This window comes from Saccostrea echinata, unplaced genomic scaffold, assembly GCF_033153115.1.
Source record: "Saccostrea echinata isolate AGI-Se365-2 ecotype Australia unplaced genomic scaffold, CSIRO_AGI_Sech_v1 ptg000058l, whole genome shotgun sequence".
Classification (NCBI taxonomy): Eukaryota; Metazoa; Mollusca; class Bivalvia; order Ostreida; family Ostreidae; genus Saccostrea; species Saccostrea echinata.
The window spans coordinates 2,581,369-2,602,087 of NW_026889807.1; the positions used below are offsets into that span (position 1 = coordinate 2,581,369).

The window sequence follows — 20,719 nt, forward strand, 5'->3', positions numbered from 1 at the left end:
TGTATTTTCTAGAAATGCTCGTTAAGTACTTACTGTAAATGGAAACTTTTAAAGTTTCTCATGTAATAAAAACGAGAGCCATAAAATTCTGATTCAATTAGGGCGTTTCTAATGAAGTCGTTGCAGGAGTTATCTTCCTTACCATTCTATCTTAACAATATAACGTGACAAAAGAAACGAATAACAAGGCGTGAAAAAGGTATTTAAAACCATATTAAACTTGTTCTATCTCTCCTCAATATCCACCCCTCCCACTCGACTATAATACATGTACCATATTGTAATTCCTGAAACGTTGTTTACTTCATCCTTGCTCGTTGTCAAATAAAAAATGTTTTATTGCATCCAAATACAGTGAAAACTGTCTAATCCGACACCTTTGCAATCCCTTTCATTGTGAACTCCGATCCTTATTAAAATTATCATTTTACTTTTTCCATATGTACTTTACACTGTGAAATCCGACACCCTATCTAATTCGAGACAATCTGTTTTCAGTGCATGTCAGATTAGACAGGATTCACATTATATCGATATATAATCAGGGGCAGGCTTTATCAACTCTTGATACAAAGTCAGCGCATGTTTGTTGATTCTTCTTTTAAAAAAAATGTATAGTTGTATATTCAACAAAATAATGTCATATTAAAAGGAGTGGAGCCAACAAACATGCAACAAACACATTTTACAAAGAATCATGTTCAAATTACACTTGTTGTTTCCATTGTTATAGACGTATAAAACTTGATTTGACCTCGAATGACCTGTTGAATAATAAATCACGTGGTGTCCAGCTGTGAATATTATTATTCTTACAAATTCTAACACGTGACTTCGACCTTAGATCTGAGATCAAGAGGGTGTTTGTTTTTCAGCCATTTGCAGAATTGAGCAAAATAAATCCGATTTTCATCACTCCATTATAATTTCTTGTGTCCTCATTTAATTTGACATTGACATCGTTGAAATTGTTGTAAGTTGATACCTTACACATATTAGAGAGAGAGAGAGAGAGAGAGAGACGACATGACGCTGAACGATAGACGCTAAATTGGGTGACCTATATATTAACACTCCAGATAAATGTCAATTTCCGGACGCGATTGACAATTAATGTATCGTTACTTCAGTTTTGATCCATGACACTAAGGCATTTGTTTTGTACAAATGTTCTACCTAATATAATCATGTATATGTAGATCTTGCTGATGCTTGAAAAATATTTTTGATTCATTTCATCATGTTCATTTTACAATTTGATAGACTATGATGTAGAGGAATTGCTAAAAGGACCCAACATACGACTTTATACAAGTCCACTCATTCTTTCATTCAAACTTGCAAAATACTCTTATGATAACGCCAATTTTAGAGAGATACATGTGTAATTAAGAAGTATTGTTATTAGGGTCGGATGATTTAAAATATCCCTTACAAAAGTCAATTAAATAGGACAACCATCTCTGTCTGCCAGCAGTCATATGCTATACCATGCCTCAAGCCTACTTTCCCTGGTCTTTCATCTTTTCTTCAAATCTCCCACATGTCTCCTTTGATCGCCCTTTGTTTTCTTTTCCCGCGGTGAAGTCCATCTTAAGGTGACCCTAGGTATATCTGACTTTTATGGCCAACTCAGTTTCAACGCTTTTTTCATACCTGGTCATAGCAGCTATTGATGTTCTTTAATGCAGCTTCTCGTTGCTGATCTCGTTCGGTCAGGATATACTGTGTATTCTACGGAAGTATCTTATTTCGAAGATGTCTAGTTTTTGTGTGATTTCATGTGTCACCTTCAAAGAATTAGATACAGAACCATTAAAGATGACTTCAGTGACATTTGTCTTGCAAATCCTTGATTTGGTCTTGATGATATCCAGGATCCGGTTGCACGAACGTTAGTTAACTTTAACTGGCTGTTAACCTTACGTTAAATTTAATGGCGAGTTAAACCGGTTGCACAAAGTTAACTATTAGTTAAAGCTTAATTAATTTCCTGATTTAACTAACAGATTTAACTGAGGTTACCTAGATACATTAAATATTTAATTAAACATTAAAATCAAAATCGCGAACTTGTTATCATTTCAAAACTTGTTTGCGAGGAAGGAAGAACTTATACAGAGATAATAGAAATGTCTGATTTGAGCAACATGCAAATTCAATCCTTAATTTCTATTTAGGCAAGATTGTATTATACATGTATATTGCGGATATATGTTGCGATATTATCTGCAAAAAGCAACAAGACGAAATTATTCCATATGAGTGGCGATGTAGGTGCTTTCTTTTTATCCGATTATGCATACAATGTCATTATATTTTATTAAAAAAGATCATCATTTTAAAAAATTGTAAGCCTCAGACAAGTTAGTGAAAAGTAAATTAATCGTACAATTCCACAAACTTCAGGCACTTAAATTGGGGAGGGGGTGTTCCTCTCCCACTTTTTTTTCACAGATTTTTCAAAATTATTTTCAATTTCCACTCTCAAAAGTTGATGTGCTAGAAGTTAATACAGAAAACTACACGTACATAATTTGTAATTGCAATGTTTATACTACATGTAAAATGACCATCTTTCAATGTAAAAATTCATATTTGAAGTAACTATCTTTAATAATATATTTAATATATTTTACCAATATAAGATTTACATTTACAGTAAATAACCTTAGCAAATTTTAAAACATTTATGAACTGACGTCATTTTAATTATGACGTCAGAAATATTTCACCATAGGTAAGGGAAATGCGCGTGTAGAACGATTTTAACAGAGAGTTAACTATAAGACATCGATTAAATGTGAGTTAGCTAATTTATTTTTAATAGACTTTCGAACAACAAAGTTTTAACTGACAATTACGTAACTCGTCGTTAAAAATTTAACAGCTAGTTACGACACTAACTGAAAGTTAATTTAACTAATGTTCGTGCAACCAGATCCAGATGTACAGCAGCTTTGCAAAGGTGGCACAGCCGTTTTGCTACAGAAGGACTACAGTTAGACGTTTTAACGTATAGATGAAATGTATGGAGATAACGAACAGTATTCAAGCTTAAAAATCCAGTAAACAATACAAATTTTATAGCAGAGCAAACACTGACCTCTAAAACTTCAGAGGTGGGGTCAGGTGCCATGGAGGAGTGAGCATCCCCTTCAGACCGGTCACGCCCGCCGTGTGCTCCTTATCATGATCGGGAAGTAACGGTAAAATCCGTCGACAATACAGAGTGTAAACAATGGCCTAACAATTAACTTATGAAAAACGTCAGTCAGCAGTGTAGTGAACATTCAAGTTACAAGTGGATGAGATTGTGATGCACAGGCTGATGCTTGCATCTTAATAAGACAAACAGTGACCCTCCGTTGCTGAGGACAGAGGATTTTTAAAAACATTTCCCTTCTTCATATTTCAGTGTACAGGAAAACTTTTACCTACATTTGTATGTGATAATCCATATTGATTTCTTATAACTTTTCTCGCTATTTTTCTTTTTTGGCTATAGTAGAAAGTAGCCTGAGGTAAAAGAAAAACGCAACAAAAGCAAAAAATTACACTAGAACGAAGATTTATACTTATGGTTTGCATAATTATACATATTCAATCTAATGGGGATGTTGGTTTTTTTTTTACATTAAATGTAGAAGTAGGAATATATTTTCTTCAAATACATATTACGGCGTACTGAGAGTCCAAGATGTCTCGATCAGTCGGTTGAAAAAAAATAGGTAACATCTGCTCCTTCGCCGAGCGCTCGGCACTTTGAAGTGAAAGTTAAACTCAGGTCCTTTGTCACGGTAGGCGTTGGCAGGATAAAGATCCTTTACAGCTCAATTGCCCTGAGTGGCGAATAAAGGTCTGAGTTTGAAGCCCTTCATCGATAATATGGTGACGTTATGAGTGAAAATTCTCGAAAGGGACATAAAACAATATACAATCAATCAAACAGACTCCCGCAGATTGTCAACTTGCATGCGTTTATTTACTGATATTTATTACATTATATTTTTCCGAGTAGATATCGGAAATATACTCCGGAAACTTATCCCTGCATGATATTTATAGAATGATGAAAAATACCTTGCAGTAGTTCAGTAACTAAGCGTTTTGTTGGATTTTTCAAGTGGATAAGATATAAGTAGACATAACTGATTCTTTTTGGATTGAACAAACAAAAACAAAATACAGGAATCGAATTCAGATATATTTTAAGGGATGAGAAAATGGCACGCGGATTATTTGCCTTGTTATTAGGTATGTTGAAACATATTAAATCAGAATAGTTTCAAAAGACACTGCTTGTTTAAGTTTAATCTCTTGAGTGTATTTTAAACTATGCAATTTTTTATTTTATTTATTTTTTTTTTTAATATATTTTTACAGTTCTAATCTCACGTCATAAATTCTATTTAGGTAAAGAAGAATGCATATTTCTATCATATTTTTTTCGTTAGTTTTATTAATATACACTGTAAGGTTTAAAAGTGAATAGTTTTATTTTTGTATTCGATATCATGTGCATTTGTAAGCATGAGACCTCAAGCTTGATGTAGAATAAGAAAAACTATTGAAAAAAGAAAAAAAAAACGGTCCTAGTTTTATCAAACACTCTATGTGTTCGTTGCATTTTTTTTTTTTGGCTTTTTATGCGGCATGATACGATAATGTTATCATTATGAAACAATCAAACAAACGAATTATAAACCCCTTACAATTAGGTAAAACATGTTATAAAAATATCCCATGGTTAAATTCTGCATGGGTTAATATGATTCGTATATGAGTTTTTTAGCGATAGCAATCGAATACAGAATTGCCAATCGGTTAACCACAAGACTTCTGACCGATTAACCGGTCAGTGGTATCAAAATACATGTACGCATTTTCCTTATATATTACGCTTATTCATTTAAACAAGAAGTCTAAATACAATGTTAGTAATGAATGTATTCTGTTTATGTTTATTGAAATTTTAGTAGAAAAAAAATATATAGAAAAAAAAAAAACATAATAAGCCTGTGTCTGTGATACATACATAAAAACCAATGATCACTCTGCAATAATTTAATTTTTCTTGTAAAGCATCGTTTGATTAAATAAAAAAATAAAGTTTATATCGTATAACCTGTGTTGCATACGTCACAATGAGTTACCTCAAAAACGTATCAATCCGCTTGACGTTACTTTTAAAATATGCTCAATTTGAAGGCATTTTTGAAGGTGAAACTGTCTTATTTTCTACACTTAATGAACATTAAATTATACTGGAACATTAAATTATAAGGAATGAATTTAATAGTTACCCAAGTTATACTGGTATAACTTGGATTGGAAGAGTTTACGCTTTTTTTATAAACCGCTTCTCGTAAACTCTAGGTTATACAGTATAACTTTGGTAGCTATTAGATTTGTTCTTTAATAGTTAACATCATCAGAACTAATTCTGAACTATCACTTAATTTTCAATGTTTGTTTAATACATATAATATGATTGATTGATAACAACTAAGGATAGACGGGGTAAAGTACTCATTATAATCAGTTAACTTAATCAACGGCGATTAATTTATGACTATTAATTAAAGAAATACTGGAAATGCTGGGTAACGACATGGTGTTTAATAGTAATAAACTCTTTATAAACTGACAAATTATCCGAAAGATTTCAACCCAGAGAGCGTATTAATCTTCAAATTTCTGAATATGCTAATCCATTGGTGTTAAGAGTTTTTAAAATTGAATTCCTAGGTAATTGATATTAAATTTACACACATTTAATTTTTTTCCGACTAACCGATTACAATTTTTCCAGCCGACCACCATCATGCTGACAGAGTAACCGGTAAACTGGTTACAAATTGCCATCCCTGGTGTTTTTCAACCCCATTGGTAAATGAACATGATAGAAAGCACTCAAAGAGTTGGATAAAAATCTATTCCAATAAAATAATCATGCTTTTATGTTTTATATGAATGAACAAAAAAAAAAAAAAAAAAAAAAAAAAATGAAAATAAACAATAAATAAATATTAAATGGATAAAATTATAATTAAATGAATTATAAGATAAATAAATTAGAATTATGCAATACTTTATTGAAAAAAAATGTGATTTTTTTTTCTGTATTTTCCCCTCATAGTTATCAACTGATTGGAACTATGAACAAATGTTAGTGTCTTTTTATGTTCACAGGGAAGTCAAAAAGATTAATATTAGGCTTTTTCATATTAAATAAATGAAACATTTCACCGGATCTACTTAAATTGAAATTGACATTTAAACAGGAAAAACATTGCTCAGTTTTCAAGTGGATTGTCATTTGTTTTGTACACATTAAGTACATATTAAATGATTAATATACTTAGAAGAGGCTTTCTTGGAATTTAAGAATCATGATTATTTTTACATTATGTTTACTTTTTGTAGTTATTTTACTTATACACCAATTAGATGAAGTATGAAGATGACAAACAGTATTCAATCTCGAAAGTCCAACGAAACGATACAAATTTGGAGCGGAGCAAACACGGACCTCAAAATTTAGAGGTGGGATCTGGTGCCATGGAGGAGTGAACATACCCTGCCTACCGATCACACTCGCCGTGTGCTCCTTGTCATGATCGTGAAAAAAAACAAAAACAAAAACGGAAAAATCCGTAGACAGTTCAGTGTATAAATAATGGCCTAACAATTAGTAAGAAAAACGTCAGTCAGCGTTTTACTGAATGATAGGTTGTATGTGCAGACAAGGTCATAATAATAACGATGAAAGGTTAATTACTCAGTAAATCTTTTCTAATTTCAAGATATGGTACCAGCCATTTGAATAAGTAAAAAATAATTCAAGGTACTAATGTTGATAAACAGAAGTCACTGCTGCTTTCTCTGATGGGGAGAATATAAGCGTAAATTCGTTGGTGTATTGTAAGATGAGAGGTATCATAGCATCGTTGAGAAAGATTGACATTAATAGTTACAGCGTGGAAAATTTATAAATTATATTTAAATGTTTGTTTGTTTGTGGTTTAACTCCCTTTCGAAATTTTTTGCTGATATTGAGAAGCCATAACTTGCCGGTGGAGGGCTGCAAATCTACTCAGGGCCATTGATTAGTGAATGATTTTTTTTCCTGCCAGCACCTATTGCTACACGGGGCTTCGGTTTATATGGTTTCTTCCGAAGGACCGATCTCAACGGCGCACAGTGGATTTGAACCTGCAACTTAAGGATCATCTTACGCCGCGACTCTACAGCAAACGCTCTAACCACTGTGCCACGCGGAGAACATTTATTAATAGAAAAAATCAAACTTATATTGATCATTATCCATTTGACACTCATATAAAAATTTCTTTAACTCTCATTGTTTTCGAACGGAAATGTAATTTTAAAATTAAATCCAAATGAAAAAGATTTCAAAAGTATACTTTACTTTTTCTTTGTTGTTTTAGCATTTGTGTTGAATTTCTCAACACGACAGCTCTCTCCCCCTCCTGTCCTAATATTTTAATGGCAGTGTTATGTTTAGGTCACAGTTAAAAGATTGATCTAAGCATTTCCTGTCTTGAAAAGTCTTTGTACATTATTGTAAACTAACATTCTGTTGCTGTTGCAATTTCAGTTATATATTCTTTTAGGTTGTTATCCTTAAAAATAAGGGAGGGGTTTAGGGAGAAGATATGAAATTGGTGTGAGTTTGGGAGTTCAGTTGTGAGTTATAGTTTAAGTGAGTCACTTTTAATACTTGTGGATTTCCCAATGAAGTTTGAAAACGAGTATTTTTGGAGTAGGTTTCTTGATATAAAAACTCAAGTCGTCACACAAACAGTTTCCGCATACTTTGCTGGCAAAGTATAACAGAAATAGCCATTAAACTTGAGAATTTTATAAAGCAATTATCAAATTTTCCAGTCAGAATGTTTTTTTTTTTGTAGAGGATCAATGATCCTAAATACCAAGACAACCCAACCCTCCAATCCAGCCCCAGATAATGCATGTACAAATTTACATAATACAGCGGAACGTTAGCATCTCGACCATCGATATCTCTAATACGATTTATATATCAAAGTATTAAGAAGTGACGACCACTTTGTATCATGTGATTTCAAAGTCTCAGATATTCGGATATCTTGGTTCCGTCAAGCTCAAAGTAATTGGATTGCATATATATCGCCATTAGATACGATTATCATAACCGGGTCAACCTCATTCCGGACTCCAGCCTAATGGTTCTTATTTTCTGTACCTCAACCACTGAAGTTTGAGGAGGCAGAGTCCCGAATGACATTGGGCCGATCATGCATTTGTTTGTATAACCCGGGATCTTTGGCTATGCAAGTGAGAGGACGCACCAAGTGGAATAACTCTTATAATCTCTGAGCTTGGTCGAAGTGACCCAAGTCAACTTTTTATTTCTGCGAAATGACCCTTGTATATTACACTTCCAATTTCCCTCTAAATCTGAGGACCTTCCCTCACCAGAGCGGCTCACAGGTGTTAAGGTGTGGCACTGTTACCCAACCTGTATAAAATGCAAGCAGAGACAGACACAATCCAGTTTCTGACTTTATTAAATTAAACAATCCATTTTTTTTCTATTAATGATTACAAGAAATATTTTTACACAAGATACTAAACATTATAATAAACATTACCACTTATAATCTAAATATTTAAACCTGTAAATAAAATTAGCCATCTGAAAATTTTACTTAAGTTTTATAAAAACGCGCAAGTCTACAAAATGATCTCACCTGTATAAAATGCAAGCAGAGACAGACACAATCCAGTTTCTGACTGAATGCGTCTGGCCGTCCGCTCATTTTTTACCAGGTGTACCCTTGTAGTTTTACATCTCCATATTTGTAACTCCCTCGAAATTTGCCATAATTACTTTAAATTTTAGTTTGAATTTCAGTTACCATTATTCTGTCCTCCAACACTTTAGTTTCCTAATGCACTTTAAAAATCATTTTCTATCTTTTGCATAATTTTTAAATATTCTTTGTTGTAGCTAATTTATACTAACAACTGACCTCTGGTCACCTCAATACTATTGGTTGCTCTTTTCTCCTTACCAAATACATCTTTTGATAAACAAGTAACAAAGCGCATTCCAATCTATAATGTATCATTTTCTTGGAACCGTCCAGGTGAAAAGGTCAAACCCTAGTGGCCAGCATCTATGTTTATTTTTTTTTTATCTTCAGAGCTTCGTGTCTGTTATCTCTCTCAGCCGAATAGTGCAAATACATCAAAATATGTTACATTCTTATTTTAATGCAATTTTTGTTATGATACGATTTTCACCAAAAATTTTTTCTTCAATTTCAGGGGCAGTTGTCATCTGTTTTATGCTGGGTGTGAATTTATCTGCCGCAGAATTTCCAGCTTTCAGTGTTCTAGCAAATAAGACTCTCTTAAGTTCTGGTGATACTGTTGTCATTAAATGTCTTATTGAGAACGTGACCCTTATGGACGTTGTAACAAGTTACACTATGACCTGGCTAAAAGATGACGTCAAAATCACAAAGTCGTTCACAGAGCTTGCTGGTGACGTCATTGACACAAGATACAGTGTGAACGTTGTTGCAGAATATGGAAAAGGATTTTTCTCATCTCTGCAAATTAAAAGTAAGGATTCTGAATAGATATAATTGTCAGTGAAAAAAGTCTCAATTAGTCAATAGATTGAATACTGAATAATAACAATAATTATCATTATGATTAAAAGTTTAAGCTGTCAGTATGCTTTGGAAATAATGTTAAGTGTTTTCACTTCCTAACAGTAAAAAACTATTTTAAACAACAATCATACATTTAATAAAGCCCGTCAATTAACTCAATGATCGGAAACCATTTATCGATTGAGCCCCTTTTGTGAGGGAAAGTTCGTCCGACACCGGAATTCCGGAAAGCAGACAAACTGCTTTTATGTAAATAATATTATGTACAGTGCAGGCAACTAATTTTGTTACAGCATCGATGCTGATTTGAATGCTTCCTTTGCTTGCTGATTTGAATGCTTCCTTTGCTTGCTGATTTAATGCTAGTAATCCTTATCCTGATGCTGTTTTATAATTAGGTCAATGCTACCGGAAGTAGCATCATGCTACCGGAAGTAGATAATGAATTTCAGCATTGCCGTTTAAAGCAATAAAAGTGCCTTTTACAATTATTTGATCATATTATCTCACTATGTATCAATAATGTGAATACTTTAACCAACATTCTTTCTTTCTTTTTTGATTTTTTACTGAATTAAAACTCATTGATTTTCTTATGCTAGTAGGATAATGCTGATTTTATGTAGGTCAATGCTAGTTTTATCCTTTCCTTGCTGATGCTGATCCTGGTAATGCTGTTTTTTAAATGCTGATGCTGATGATAGCTCGATCCTGATGTTACTAATGCTTATGCTGATGCTGGTTTATGTAACAAAATTAGTTCCCTGCACTGTAGCAAGAGAGAGAGAGAGAGAGAGAGAGAGAGAGAGAGAGAGAGAGAGAGAGAGAGAGAGAAGAAAAATGATCCTCAAGCAGATTGAAGCAGTGCAGCGATCAAACAGGTTTGGTTCGCCTGAGACTAAACGGCTCAATAAGCAAATCAACTGTTTAGAGTTCAGGAAACCCAGTTCGAATTCTGCATGATCTAAAATGTCGCATTTTTTCCCTTCCTGCTATAATAGTGTGCAAACAATTAAACAATTATACACATATTTGATTCTGATTATACTTTTATTCATTTTTTTTTTATTTTTATTATTTTCTTTTATATAAATGTATACAAAAAGATTTGAAAGTTTAAGACTTTAGCTAAAACAAAATTTTAGATGAGATTGTGGGAATGATTTAAAGCTTGGATTTTCTGTACTCAATCCGTTCTCCGCTCTTGTGAATCATGGCAAAATTATTAATGTAAATTATATCCATTCAAATTTTGAATTGCTCTTTGAATATTTTTCAATTGCAAAACTTTCCTTTAAAAATTATGATTCTTTTAATACATACTTCCTTATGTTTACATATATTATGCCAAAAAAAAAAAAAAAAAAAAAAAAAAAAAAAAAAAAAAAAAAAAAAAAAAAAAAAAACTGATACTTTTTTTTGAAAGTATGAATTCCAAAATAACCCAGATCAACAATAGTAGGGATAAACATATGTTTTTGTGTTTTTATTTACAGGTTTGAGAGAAGAAGATGAAGGCACATTTACTTGTGAGCTTATTAATAAAACTTCTGCAAAGCAACAAAAATCAGTCTCCATAAGCGGTAAAATAGTACTTTTTAGTATAAAAGTTCTATTTTTTTTTTCCATTTCATGCAGTTAATTGTAAATATTGTCTATTAAAACATATTCTAAAAGTTTTAGTACGGCAAATTAAAAAAAAAAGGAATGTGTTACATATATGATGAAATAAAGAGGTATTCAAATGAATAAACAAAAATGATATCGAAAAGTATATTTGTTAAAATAAATGTGTATGGTTGAACAAAGGATTATTATTATTATTTTTTTTTATTTTTTTTTTTTTTACCAAATAAGCGTTTAGTTTTTTGAGTAATTATGGCATTTCCTATTGCAAGTAGTGTTTGTTTTCTGTTAATAAACTGAACTTAATATTCTTTTAGTTGAAGACAGGGTTGGATATTCGGGGACAACAGATTCGGGGAATAGATATGTTATTAGCAGGAGCAACAAAACATCTATTGCTACAGAAGATACAAACGAAACAAGTTCTAACGAAATTATACAGCCATACGAGAACACAACACCGTACGAAATACTTCAGAATATCATCATTTTCAATTTTCTTTTGAAAAAATTGATTTTGTTCAAAATTATTGGGCTTTGCAGTTTGAATTTAGATACATTGAATATAATGTATATGAAGGTCGATTCGAATAGGAGAGTTACATTCAAACGGCTAAATTCAAAACAAAATAATCATACTATCAGAAATTGTTATCTTAATGATCAACCACTGATGAATGAATACAGATAAATTGCTTATTTTTTTTTTATTATTTTTTTTTACCGTCTAGATCGTTGCTTAGCTTTAATGAAAAGGAAAAAGACACTACGACGCACATCAGAGATATTGATACAGGCACCACTGATGAGGAAACGTATAATGAAACTATTACAGACAGTGAAACGACAACACTGTCCCAGTTCGAGTCTTTAGTGGACATCACAACTGGCGTACGCGATGGTAAGTACAGCACAACCTGTCTAATCCGACATGCAATTGAACATGACAATATGTGTCAGAAAAGACAGTGTGTCGGATTGCCCAGAGTATAGAACATAGAAAAATATTAGATAGGAAAGATAATAGATTTCGGTTGGAATTCACAATGAAAAGGGTTGTAACGGTGTCCGATTTGGCATTCTTTACTGAATAAGTAGCAACATTGATGCTGTATCTGAACAGATGATTTTTATGTACGAATGGAACTTAACGAGGCCCAATATAGTTGAATTTGTTGAAATTTTGATATTTCTATATGTATCGTGTTTTACAAACTTTGAAATAAATTTCCTAACCTTGCTTTGACTATAGTGAAATGAGGACCATTTCAAAATATGGACCATTTTTCATGGTTGTATACACAAATCAATGTTAAAACTATATAATTAACATATGATATCAAATATATATTTGTTTTTGATTGCATGTATATGATGCATAAAATGATTTTTTTTATTCAAGCTACCACATGCATGTTTCAGTGAAAAAAAAGGTTTTAAAACCTTTTTTTCGAGAAAAACTACACGCACTTTACTTTTGGCTCACAATGTATCAAATTGGTTAGTTTGTATAGCAGTATACTTGATACTACATATATGTGTTGATAAAAATTCTTATATAATTTCAACATAGAAATAAAATTGACTTTATTTTCAATATAAGTTATGGTAAAATGTTGATTACTAATTAAAACATTTAGTAATTGTTTAGATTTAGTGACATTTACTTCTTAAAGTAAAAAAAAAAAGAAATAATTCATAGAAATGCCAGAATAAGTATATGCTTCTAACATGCACATCCCATACAAGAATCACAAGATATTTTAGGCATTTTGATGTCATTTAAACTGTGACGATATTGCTTTCAATTGTGACAATTTGAATAAATGTCTAAAATAATAAATTTTATTTTATGCTTTCTCTTTGATAAATGTGGGAATAAACGGTTGTAACTATTGCAGAAAAATACGCTATATTTATTATGAAAAATAAACATTTGCCGAAAAATTATTTTTCGATAAAAACCCTCTTTTATACTTGAACGATCATTTTCCGTTTTCATTTTTGTGTGTACTACATTACATGTACAAGACACAAAATCGATATATACCAAAATAAACTGAAACATGGTCAAGTGTGATTATATCAATAGTCACAACCTCAGCCCGTACAGACTGTCTTATCCTACTCGTCATATATCTGAAATAGCAATCTCTAAAATAATTCGATCAGCATGCTTCACTTACAAGTATGTTATCGTCTACAAAGTAGCCCCTGTATCATGAATAGTAGGAGGATAAATTTAAGCAAAAGTGTTTCGTATGAAACATGCAAGGTAGTTTAATGTATATGGTATTATCTGCATGAAGGAAAGTAAAAAGTTGAGGTGGGAAAAGTATCCTTATGTTTATCGCGGAAGGGAAATTTAAAAAAAAAAATATCATTCATTGCAGGTGATTTAAAGGCTAGTTTCTATGCAAAATGAACAAATAAATAAAATAAGGGTTATTCCTCATATACAGAGAAGGCTAAAATGTATTTTCTCTAACATACCTGATGCCTACGATATGTGATAGCCAGAACACATTATGACGTCATATTATGACGTCATTGTTCGTTACTTCATATTCTTATTAGATAGCTTCGACGCAAGGGCATACCCTATTTAATTTTTTAGAAACAAGGTTAATTAGAAGCAGAATTTTCCGATGATTGTTGATATTTCTGTTTAGTTACAATTCCTAAAGTTTTGAGTTGAGACTGGGTAAAATTTTACAGTCTGTGTTAGTTTCCCCTAATTCTTATCGAATGAGAAGGTACATGGGATTTGTGTGCCACTTTAATTAATCTTAAGAGTATTTTCCAAACATTATACATTAGTTATACAAAATTAAGTAGGATGTTCCCTTGCGCAGAGGCTTTTTTATTGATGTGTGTTATAATCGCGAGTAGTAGAGGACAATGACGTCATTATTTGACGTCCTACAGGATGGGTACTGGTTATAATATGCCGTGAGCACTAAATATGTATATGAAAATGAATTCATTTTTTATGTATAAAAGATTTAATTCTTGACTTTTTTTTATATATTAAGCTCATTTGCAGAGAAACGCCTACATCTAGCCTTATCCCACTTGCATTTTTTTTTAATATTCTTGTAATTGAGTCGGTTGAAGTGGTGTGAGCTAGCGGAGCGACCGCTCATAGAGATAGCAGATACAGGAGACTGCATCAGTGTAATTATAGTCTTTCCTCTTACATAAGTTAAACCCAATTTTACTGTCAGTAACAACTTATACATGTAAACCAAACCTGTTGTTTCCATTTATTATGTAACAGTGTTGGTTGGATTATAAAATAAATAACGTCCTCGATGTTGATCGAAGGTTTGCTCAAAGAGATGCTTTTTTTACAACAGTAGAATTTCAACAAGAAGTGGACAGCAATGGTAATCTGATTGCGGGAATACTAGTTCCAGTTCTGCTTATACTGTTCTCCGTCATAACTGTAGTAATTCTTGAACGACGGAATGTCATAAATTTTTATATGTAAGTATTACATTATTGCAAAACCCTTTATTCAATGTGTTGAACAAACAAATTTAAATCCATTTGTGAGAATTACAAACTTATAGTAATCAAAACATCAATTCATATTCACTTCCAGATATCATTTTTTACATCAGATAATTATTGCTTTCGCAGGAAATGGAATAAATGGTAAAGGATTTAATTCATGCAAAATAAGAATGGACAGGCATGCGCATCCCCCTATTATACATTGAAAACACTTGAAACACTTCAAAGATTAAAATGTTTTCCTTATCAAAGTCTTTTAGCTTTGGAGGGGACACAACAAATTGTCTTCATTGATAAATGACTGTACAAAAGCTACTCATATATGGTTTTAATATTGTGCATTCACATCACCTACATAATATTAATCACACTAGAATTGTTTTTCTCATTATAAAAATTGCACTGTATTTTGATTATCAAGAGTACTCCATTCCACTTGAAGTTCGTTCATAAACAGCTCTGTACAATAAAAATTTCCATCCATGTCATGGGCACATCCCAAATATCTCACCAATAGAAAAAAAAAATAGAAATTAGAGTTCAAGGAATTTTTTTCTCACAAAAAAAGATTATTAATTAAACTTCTCATTAAAATAGATACCAAAAATGTATTTCATTTCATATTGTTAAAATGCATTGTTTAACAGTAATTGAAGAAATTAGAATAGAAATCATTACATTTTAGCTGCTTCCATAAATCCAAGTGGAATGCATCTAAACCAGGAGGAAAATCATATGAAACCTACACAGTACGCTCTGGAAACGACAGCTTTATACCGTTGGATTGTAACGAGAAATATAGTGACCTAGATGTTAAACCAGAAAGATATCCATTCGAAACGTGCAAAGTAGACTATATAAACGACTCCTTTTCACCAGACAAAACAAATGAGACATACAGAGGCCCAGCGGAATCTCCTGATGATTATTGTAATAACGAACAGGCTATCAGATCCAGACGAGCTTATGAAGATGCGAATGATAAAGAATTCCTAACTTATTATGAAACAAAAGAAATTCTGGGGAGGGAGAGTACCGGTAAAGGAGGCGGAAATAGTGTACCTGGAACTTTGACGCAGGATGACTCAACTGAATGTTTTACCGTTATTCATGATGAAGTCAGCAAAAAGAAGAAAAGAAGTCCTTACGAAAAATGCCATGATACTGGTTTTCTAGACATGTTTAAGATTTAAGAACAAGGAATTCTATTATTCTTTTTCACTTTCTTACTTTTATTTGCATGGATATTTAAAAATATGAGGCTTCATGATTTAAATGTGGGTCGCGGGTTTTCTAGTGTCATCATTTTCGGTACACATTTTCTACTATTCTAGCGGATGTTTGGTGCACATTTGATTTTGACGTCAGTTAGTTCATGAACGCGACATTCCATTCCTTTCCGTTTTAACCTCTGAAAATTGCTCTAGAAATATCTATATAAACGCGATAACGTTCAACATGACGTTGTAATTCAGAAAGATTTTAATTCTTGGCCAAATTAATTTCGAGTATAACCTGGTTTGGTCAGTTTACACTTTATAATCTTTGTAATATTATTAAATACATTTACTAGAAAACCAGAAAAGTAGTTCCGGATGTTGGTTGTTCGTGGGGAGGGGGGGGGGATGTCTCCATACCAAACTAGGTAATTCTAAAAATAAATTGAAAATTGCTTAAAATCGATCAGTTACACCATGTTAAACGTATCAGGTATTTAGACAGAAGATGAACTTTACCTAGTTCTCACAGTCCTCAACAGTGTACGCTTCTCCTTTGCTATCATCCATGTAAATTTTAGTTATCCCTCCCTTCCTCCGGTAACCCTTCCTCCAGTAACAGAAAAAAAATTTAAAAACATTTGTACCAACACAGAGGGCCGAATTCGGCGTCCAAGCTAGGATCAAACTTTTGCAGTTTGCCACAGTCGCTGTTTTTGTTTTTTTGTTGTTTTTTTTCCGGAAAAAAAATTCATTGGGTACAATTCGTTATTCCAGTGATCAGGATTCTGTTAGATAATTTATGTTAAATTAAAATAATTGATTTATTTGATTTTAATTACATTTTTGCCTAACATAATCTTATAATAGTATTTTGGTCTACCTCTTCCATGGAGCAAATGGGGTTTGAATATCTCCTTTTGTTCAGGATCTGGATGATTTCCTTGAATTTGTGCAACTTAGGACAGGATCATAGCTTCATGCACTTATAAAACGTTATGAAGATTTATACTTGTTCTTCTGTAGGGTACTGGTATAACCAATAATACAAACTTTTATAATATGAATATACACCGGACTGAAGTAATTCTAAATTGCTTGTATAACATTGTTCAAAAATGTTTCGCAAAACTACAAATAAATAGATTTGAGTTCAAAATTAATTTATTCAGTAACACTATCTTCATATATGGTATTGTAATGCAACTTACCTGCAGTTGTTGGGTAAGATCTGCGATTTCTTCATATCTTGCAGCAGTGGTGTACTGTTTTCACAGTGCTGGGAAAACAAATCCAGGGGGAACTTATTCAGTACTTCAGTAGTGCCAAATTTATTTTAAATTTAAGATATTCTTTTCAATCAGCAATATAGAAATAAACAGGCCATACCATTCAAAATGAAGGGGTAGGGGGGTACCTACCCTTGCTATATCCTCACTTGTTGATATGCCTGGCAGCTGTGTTGAAATTATACCAGGGATATCATATGTCGCCTGGTTTAACTGAATAAATAACACAAACATGTACGATAATTAATATCATTTGGTAAATCATTTTAGAACGTGTAATTATTACATGTATATGTAATATACACCGAAATATTTCGACATTCTTTTATCCAATGATAATTATTAACATATATAAAGTCTCCCGCGTGGCGTAGTGGTTTGAGCGTTACTGTAGAATCGCAGAGTAAGGAGTTGATCCTTACGTCGCGGGTTTGAATCCCACTGTGGAGACCGGTCCTTCGGATGAGACCGTATAAACCGAGGTCTCGTGTCGCAGTAGGTGCTGGCACAGAAAAATCCCTCACTGTTCAATGGCAGCAATCACAGCTCAATTTGCAGCTCTCCGCCGGCAAGTGCTGGCGTCTCGATATCAGTGGAAAATTTTCGAGAGGGACGTTAAACAATAAATCAACAAACAAACAAAAACAGAAAAAAACATAGATAAAAGTAATGTAGCACCTCTAATTCTTTGTTATTGAACCGTTCACGGTAGCTCAGTCGGTAGAGCGCTCGCTCCGTGATCCGGAGGTCGTGAGTTCGAATCTCGGCCGTGACTGACCTAAGTCGATGAAAAATGGGTAGCAACTGTTCCTTCGCACTTTGAAGTGAAAGTTGCGGGTCCTTCGGATGAGACCTTAAAAACCGAGGCCCCGTGTCACGGCAGGCGTTGGTACAATAAACATCACTGCTCAATGGCCCTGAGTGCCGAGTAATGGTCAAAATTTGAAGCCCTTCACCGGTATATGGTGACGTCTCTATATGAGTGAAAAATTCTCGAATGGGACGTAAAACAACATACAATCAATCAATCAATCTTTATTATTGTTGACATTTTCGTCGTCCTTATCATCTTCTACATCATCATCCTCGATATCAAGGTGAGTTCTCTGCAGAAATTCCTTCTCTTCCCTGGTAAAGTTACACATAGGTATCTAGCTAGAATTTGTAATTATTGACATTTTGAAATTCATTAAACTGCTCCTATTTTGTATTGTTTAATGGACTATTGAGCTTTAATACTGTTCGTTATCTCCATATATTTCATTCATGTCAAAATTCAAAAAGGTATATTTTATATCAAAACATAAGATAAATGTAAAATGTCATTTGTGGTATCAAATTAAACCACATGTGGATTGACTTTATTTTACTGGTCCCCAGGCTCCATGGCCATAAAACTTAGATGATCTCACTTTTGATCTCAGTCTCACTTCTCCCTTATATATTCCTTTATTAAAAGCGATACTGAGATCAAAAAGTGAGCTTGTCTAGGTTTTATGACCCCGGAGCCAGATCCGCATGTGCTATGGCGTTAATCCTCGCACAAAAATGAGACTGATTAGGGTTAGTCTCTTTTCCATCAGTGGGATAAGGGTTAGTCTGGCACCTAACCGGGGGATTACTGTTAGTCTCGCACCCAACCGGGGGGTCAGGGTTAGTCTTGTACCCAACTGGGAGAATTAGGGTCAGCCCTATAGGTAGTTTGGAGGGATTAGGGTAAGTTCTTTCATACCACCCAAGTAATATGTGTCAGTAATTGCATACTTTTCGACATATAAGTGTAGCTCCCCTTCGAAAGATTTAAGTGAGTCTTCCCACTCTTTTTGACTGACTATAGTTAGTCCAGCACCCAGTCCGGAGATTAGGGTTACATGTAGTCCTTGCAGGAGAGTTTTATCTTAAACCAAAAAATATATACATGTAGTCTTTACTACAAAAAACTATGAGTTCATGAAACATGTTTCTCAAATCAATTACCACCTCTCTCCCACAATACACACACAAACAGACTCCTGCAGTAAATACACAGGAACTTGTTGACTTCCTTGAATGTGTACAAATTACGACAGGATCATAGCTTTATGCACTTGTTAAACGTTATGAAGATTTATACCTTCTACTACCACAGAGAAGTATGATCTTTTGAAAAATATCTCATGTGGAGTCATGGGCTTCGTAAATTTGTGGACTTGGTTATTGTATTTGTAATAAAACTCCTCAAGATTACTTGGCTAATCTCTTTGTCAACAGACTGAGTTCTGAAGTATGCCACCAATGTTCTATTAAACATTTCGACTCGCCTTGTAACATTATTGTTGATATTATTGTACACGTTTTTTTTTTTTAAATTTTAGTTAGCATAATTATAACTTTAACATACCTTTGTATGAACGCTACTATAAATCATTTAAAAACAAAATTTTAGAACCAATAAATTTGACATGCTTAATTAGCTAGTATTTTCAAAAATTATTAACTCAGAAATTATTAATGTCAATGTGTGTGACGTCATTGGGTGGTAAAAAGGAGGACGGATAGCTTGACAAGTAGATAACACTAAACTTTTGTTCAAGAATGTTTTTCTTTCGAGCTTACTAATCAGAATTTTCGGAGGATAATTGCAATCCTAAATTGTATTTAAAAATGCATTCAAATATCTTAATTGTGCAAACAAATTGAATTTTTCTAATAAAAAGTTATGATAACCATAATCTAACTATTTATTTTTCATGTTTTTTTTGCTAGAAATTCTTCTAATCTCCATATCCAATACTTTGACAAATAGTACGATTTCGTACGTTTGTGTCGCCCACTCGGTACAGTGATTAGAGCGTTTGCTCTCAGGTCGCAGAGTAAAGAGTTGTTCCTTACGCCGCGGATTTGAATCAAACTGCAGGTGGAGGAGACCTGTCCTTCGGAAGAGACCATATAAACTATGATCCCATGTCACAGTAAGTTCTGGCACAAAAAAATCTTTCGCTGCTCAAAAGCCTAAAGTGCCGAGTATAGGTCTAAATTTGAAGTCCTCCACTGGCAAGTGGTGGGGTTTTAATATGAGTGAAAAATTCTCGAAGGGACTTTGAACAATCAAGCATACATTTGTATAAATATGAATTGATTTTACCAAATGCACGTCTCCTAGCACTGACTGTCCAAAATATCTTTTGCTAAAAGAATTTTTATGGTTTTGCATTAGTAAATTTATATGCGTATATAAGATAGTTTCAAATTTTATATGGGTTAAATGAACAAAGCGGTGCCAAGTTTGTTTTATAGGTTTGTTTTTTATTGTTTTCACTGATCCCTCCTCTCGACAAACACACAGTTTTGAAAACAATTTACAAAGGGATTTTATCAATCTCACAAATTAAGTATT

General features: G+C 33.0%; 1 protein-coding gene across 1 annotated transcript; it reads left to right on the top strand.

The window, feature by feature from the left end:
* The first annotated feature begins 4,162 nt into the window (after positions 1-4,162).
* On the top strand, positions 4,163-16,433 carry LOC133174685 (uncharacterized). Its single transcript, XM_061309769.1, has 7 exons — positions 4,163-4,257; positions 9,340-9,639; positions 11,189-11,275; positions 11,636-11,780; positions 12,050-12,219; positions 14,678-14,807; positions 15,523-16,433. Exons 1-7 carry the CDS (start codon positions 4,227-4,229, stop codon positions 16,028-16,030), a joined length of 1,371 nt encoding a protein of 456 aa, XP_061165753.1. The 5' UTR covers positions 4,163-4,226; the 3' UTR covers positions 16,031-16,433.
* Positions 16,434-20,719: the final 4,286 nt, after the last annotated feature.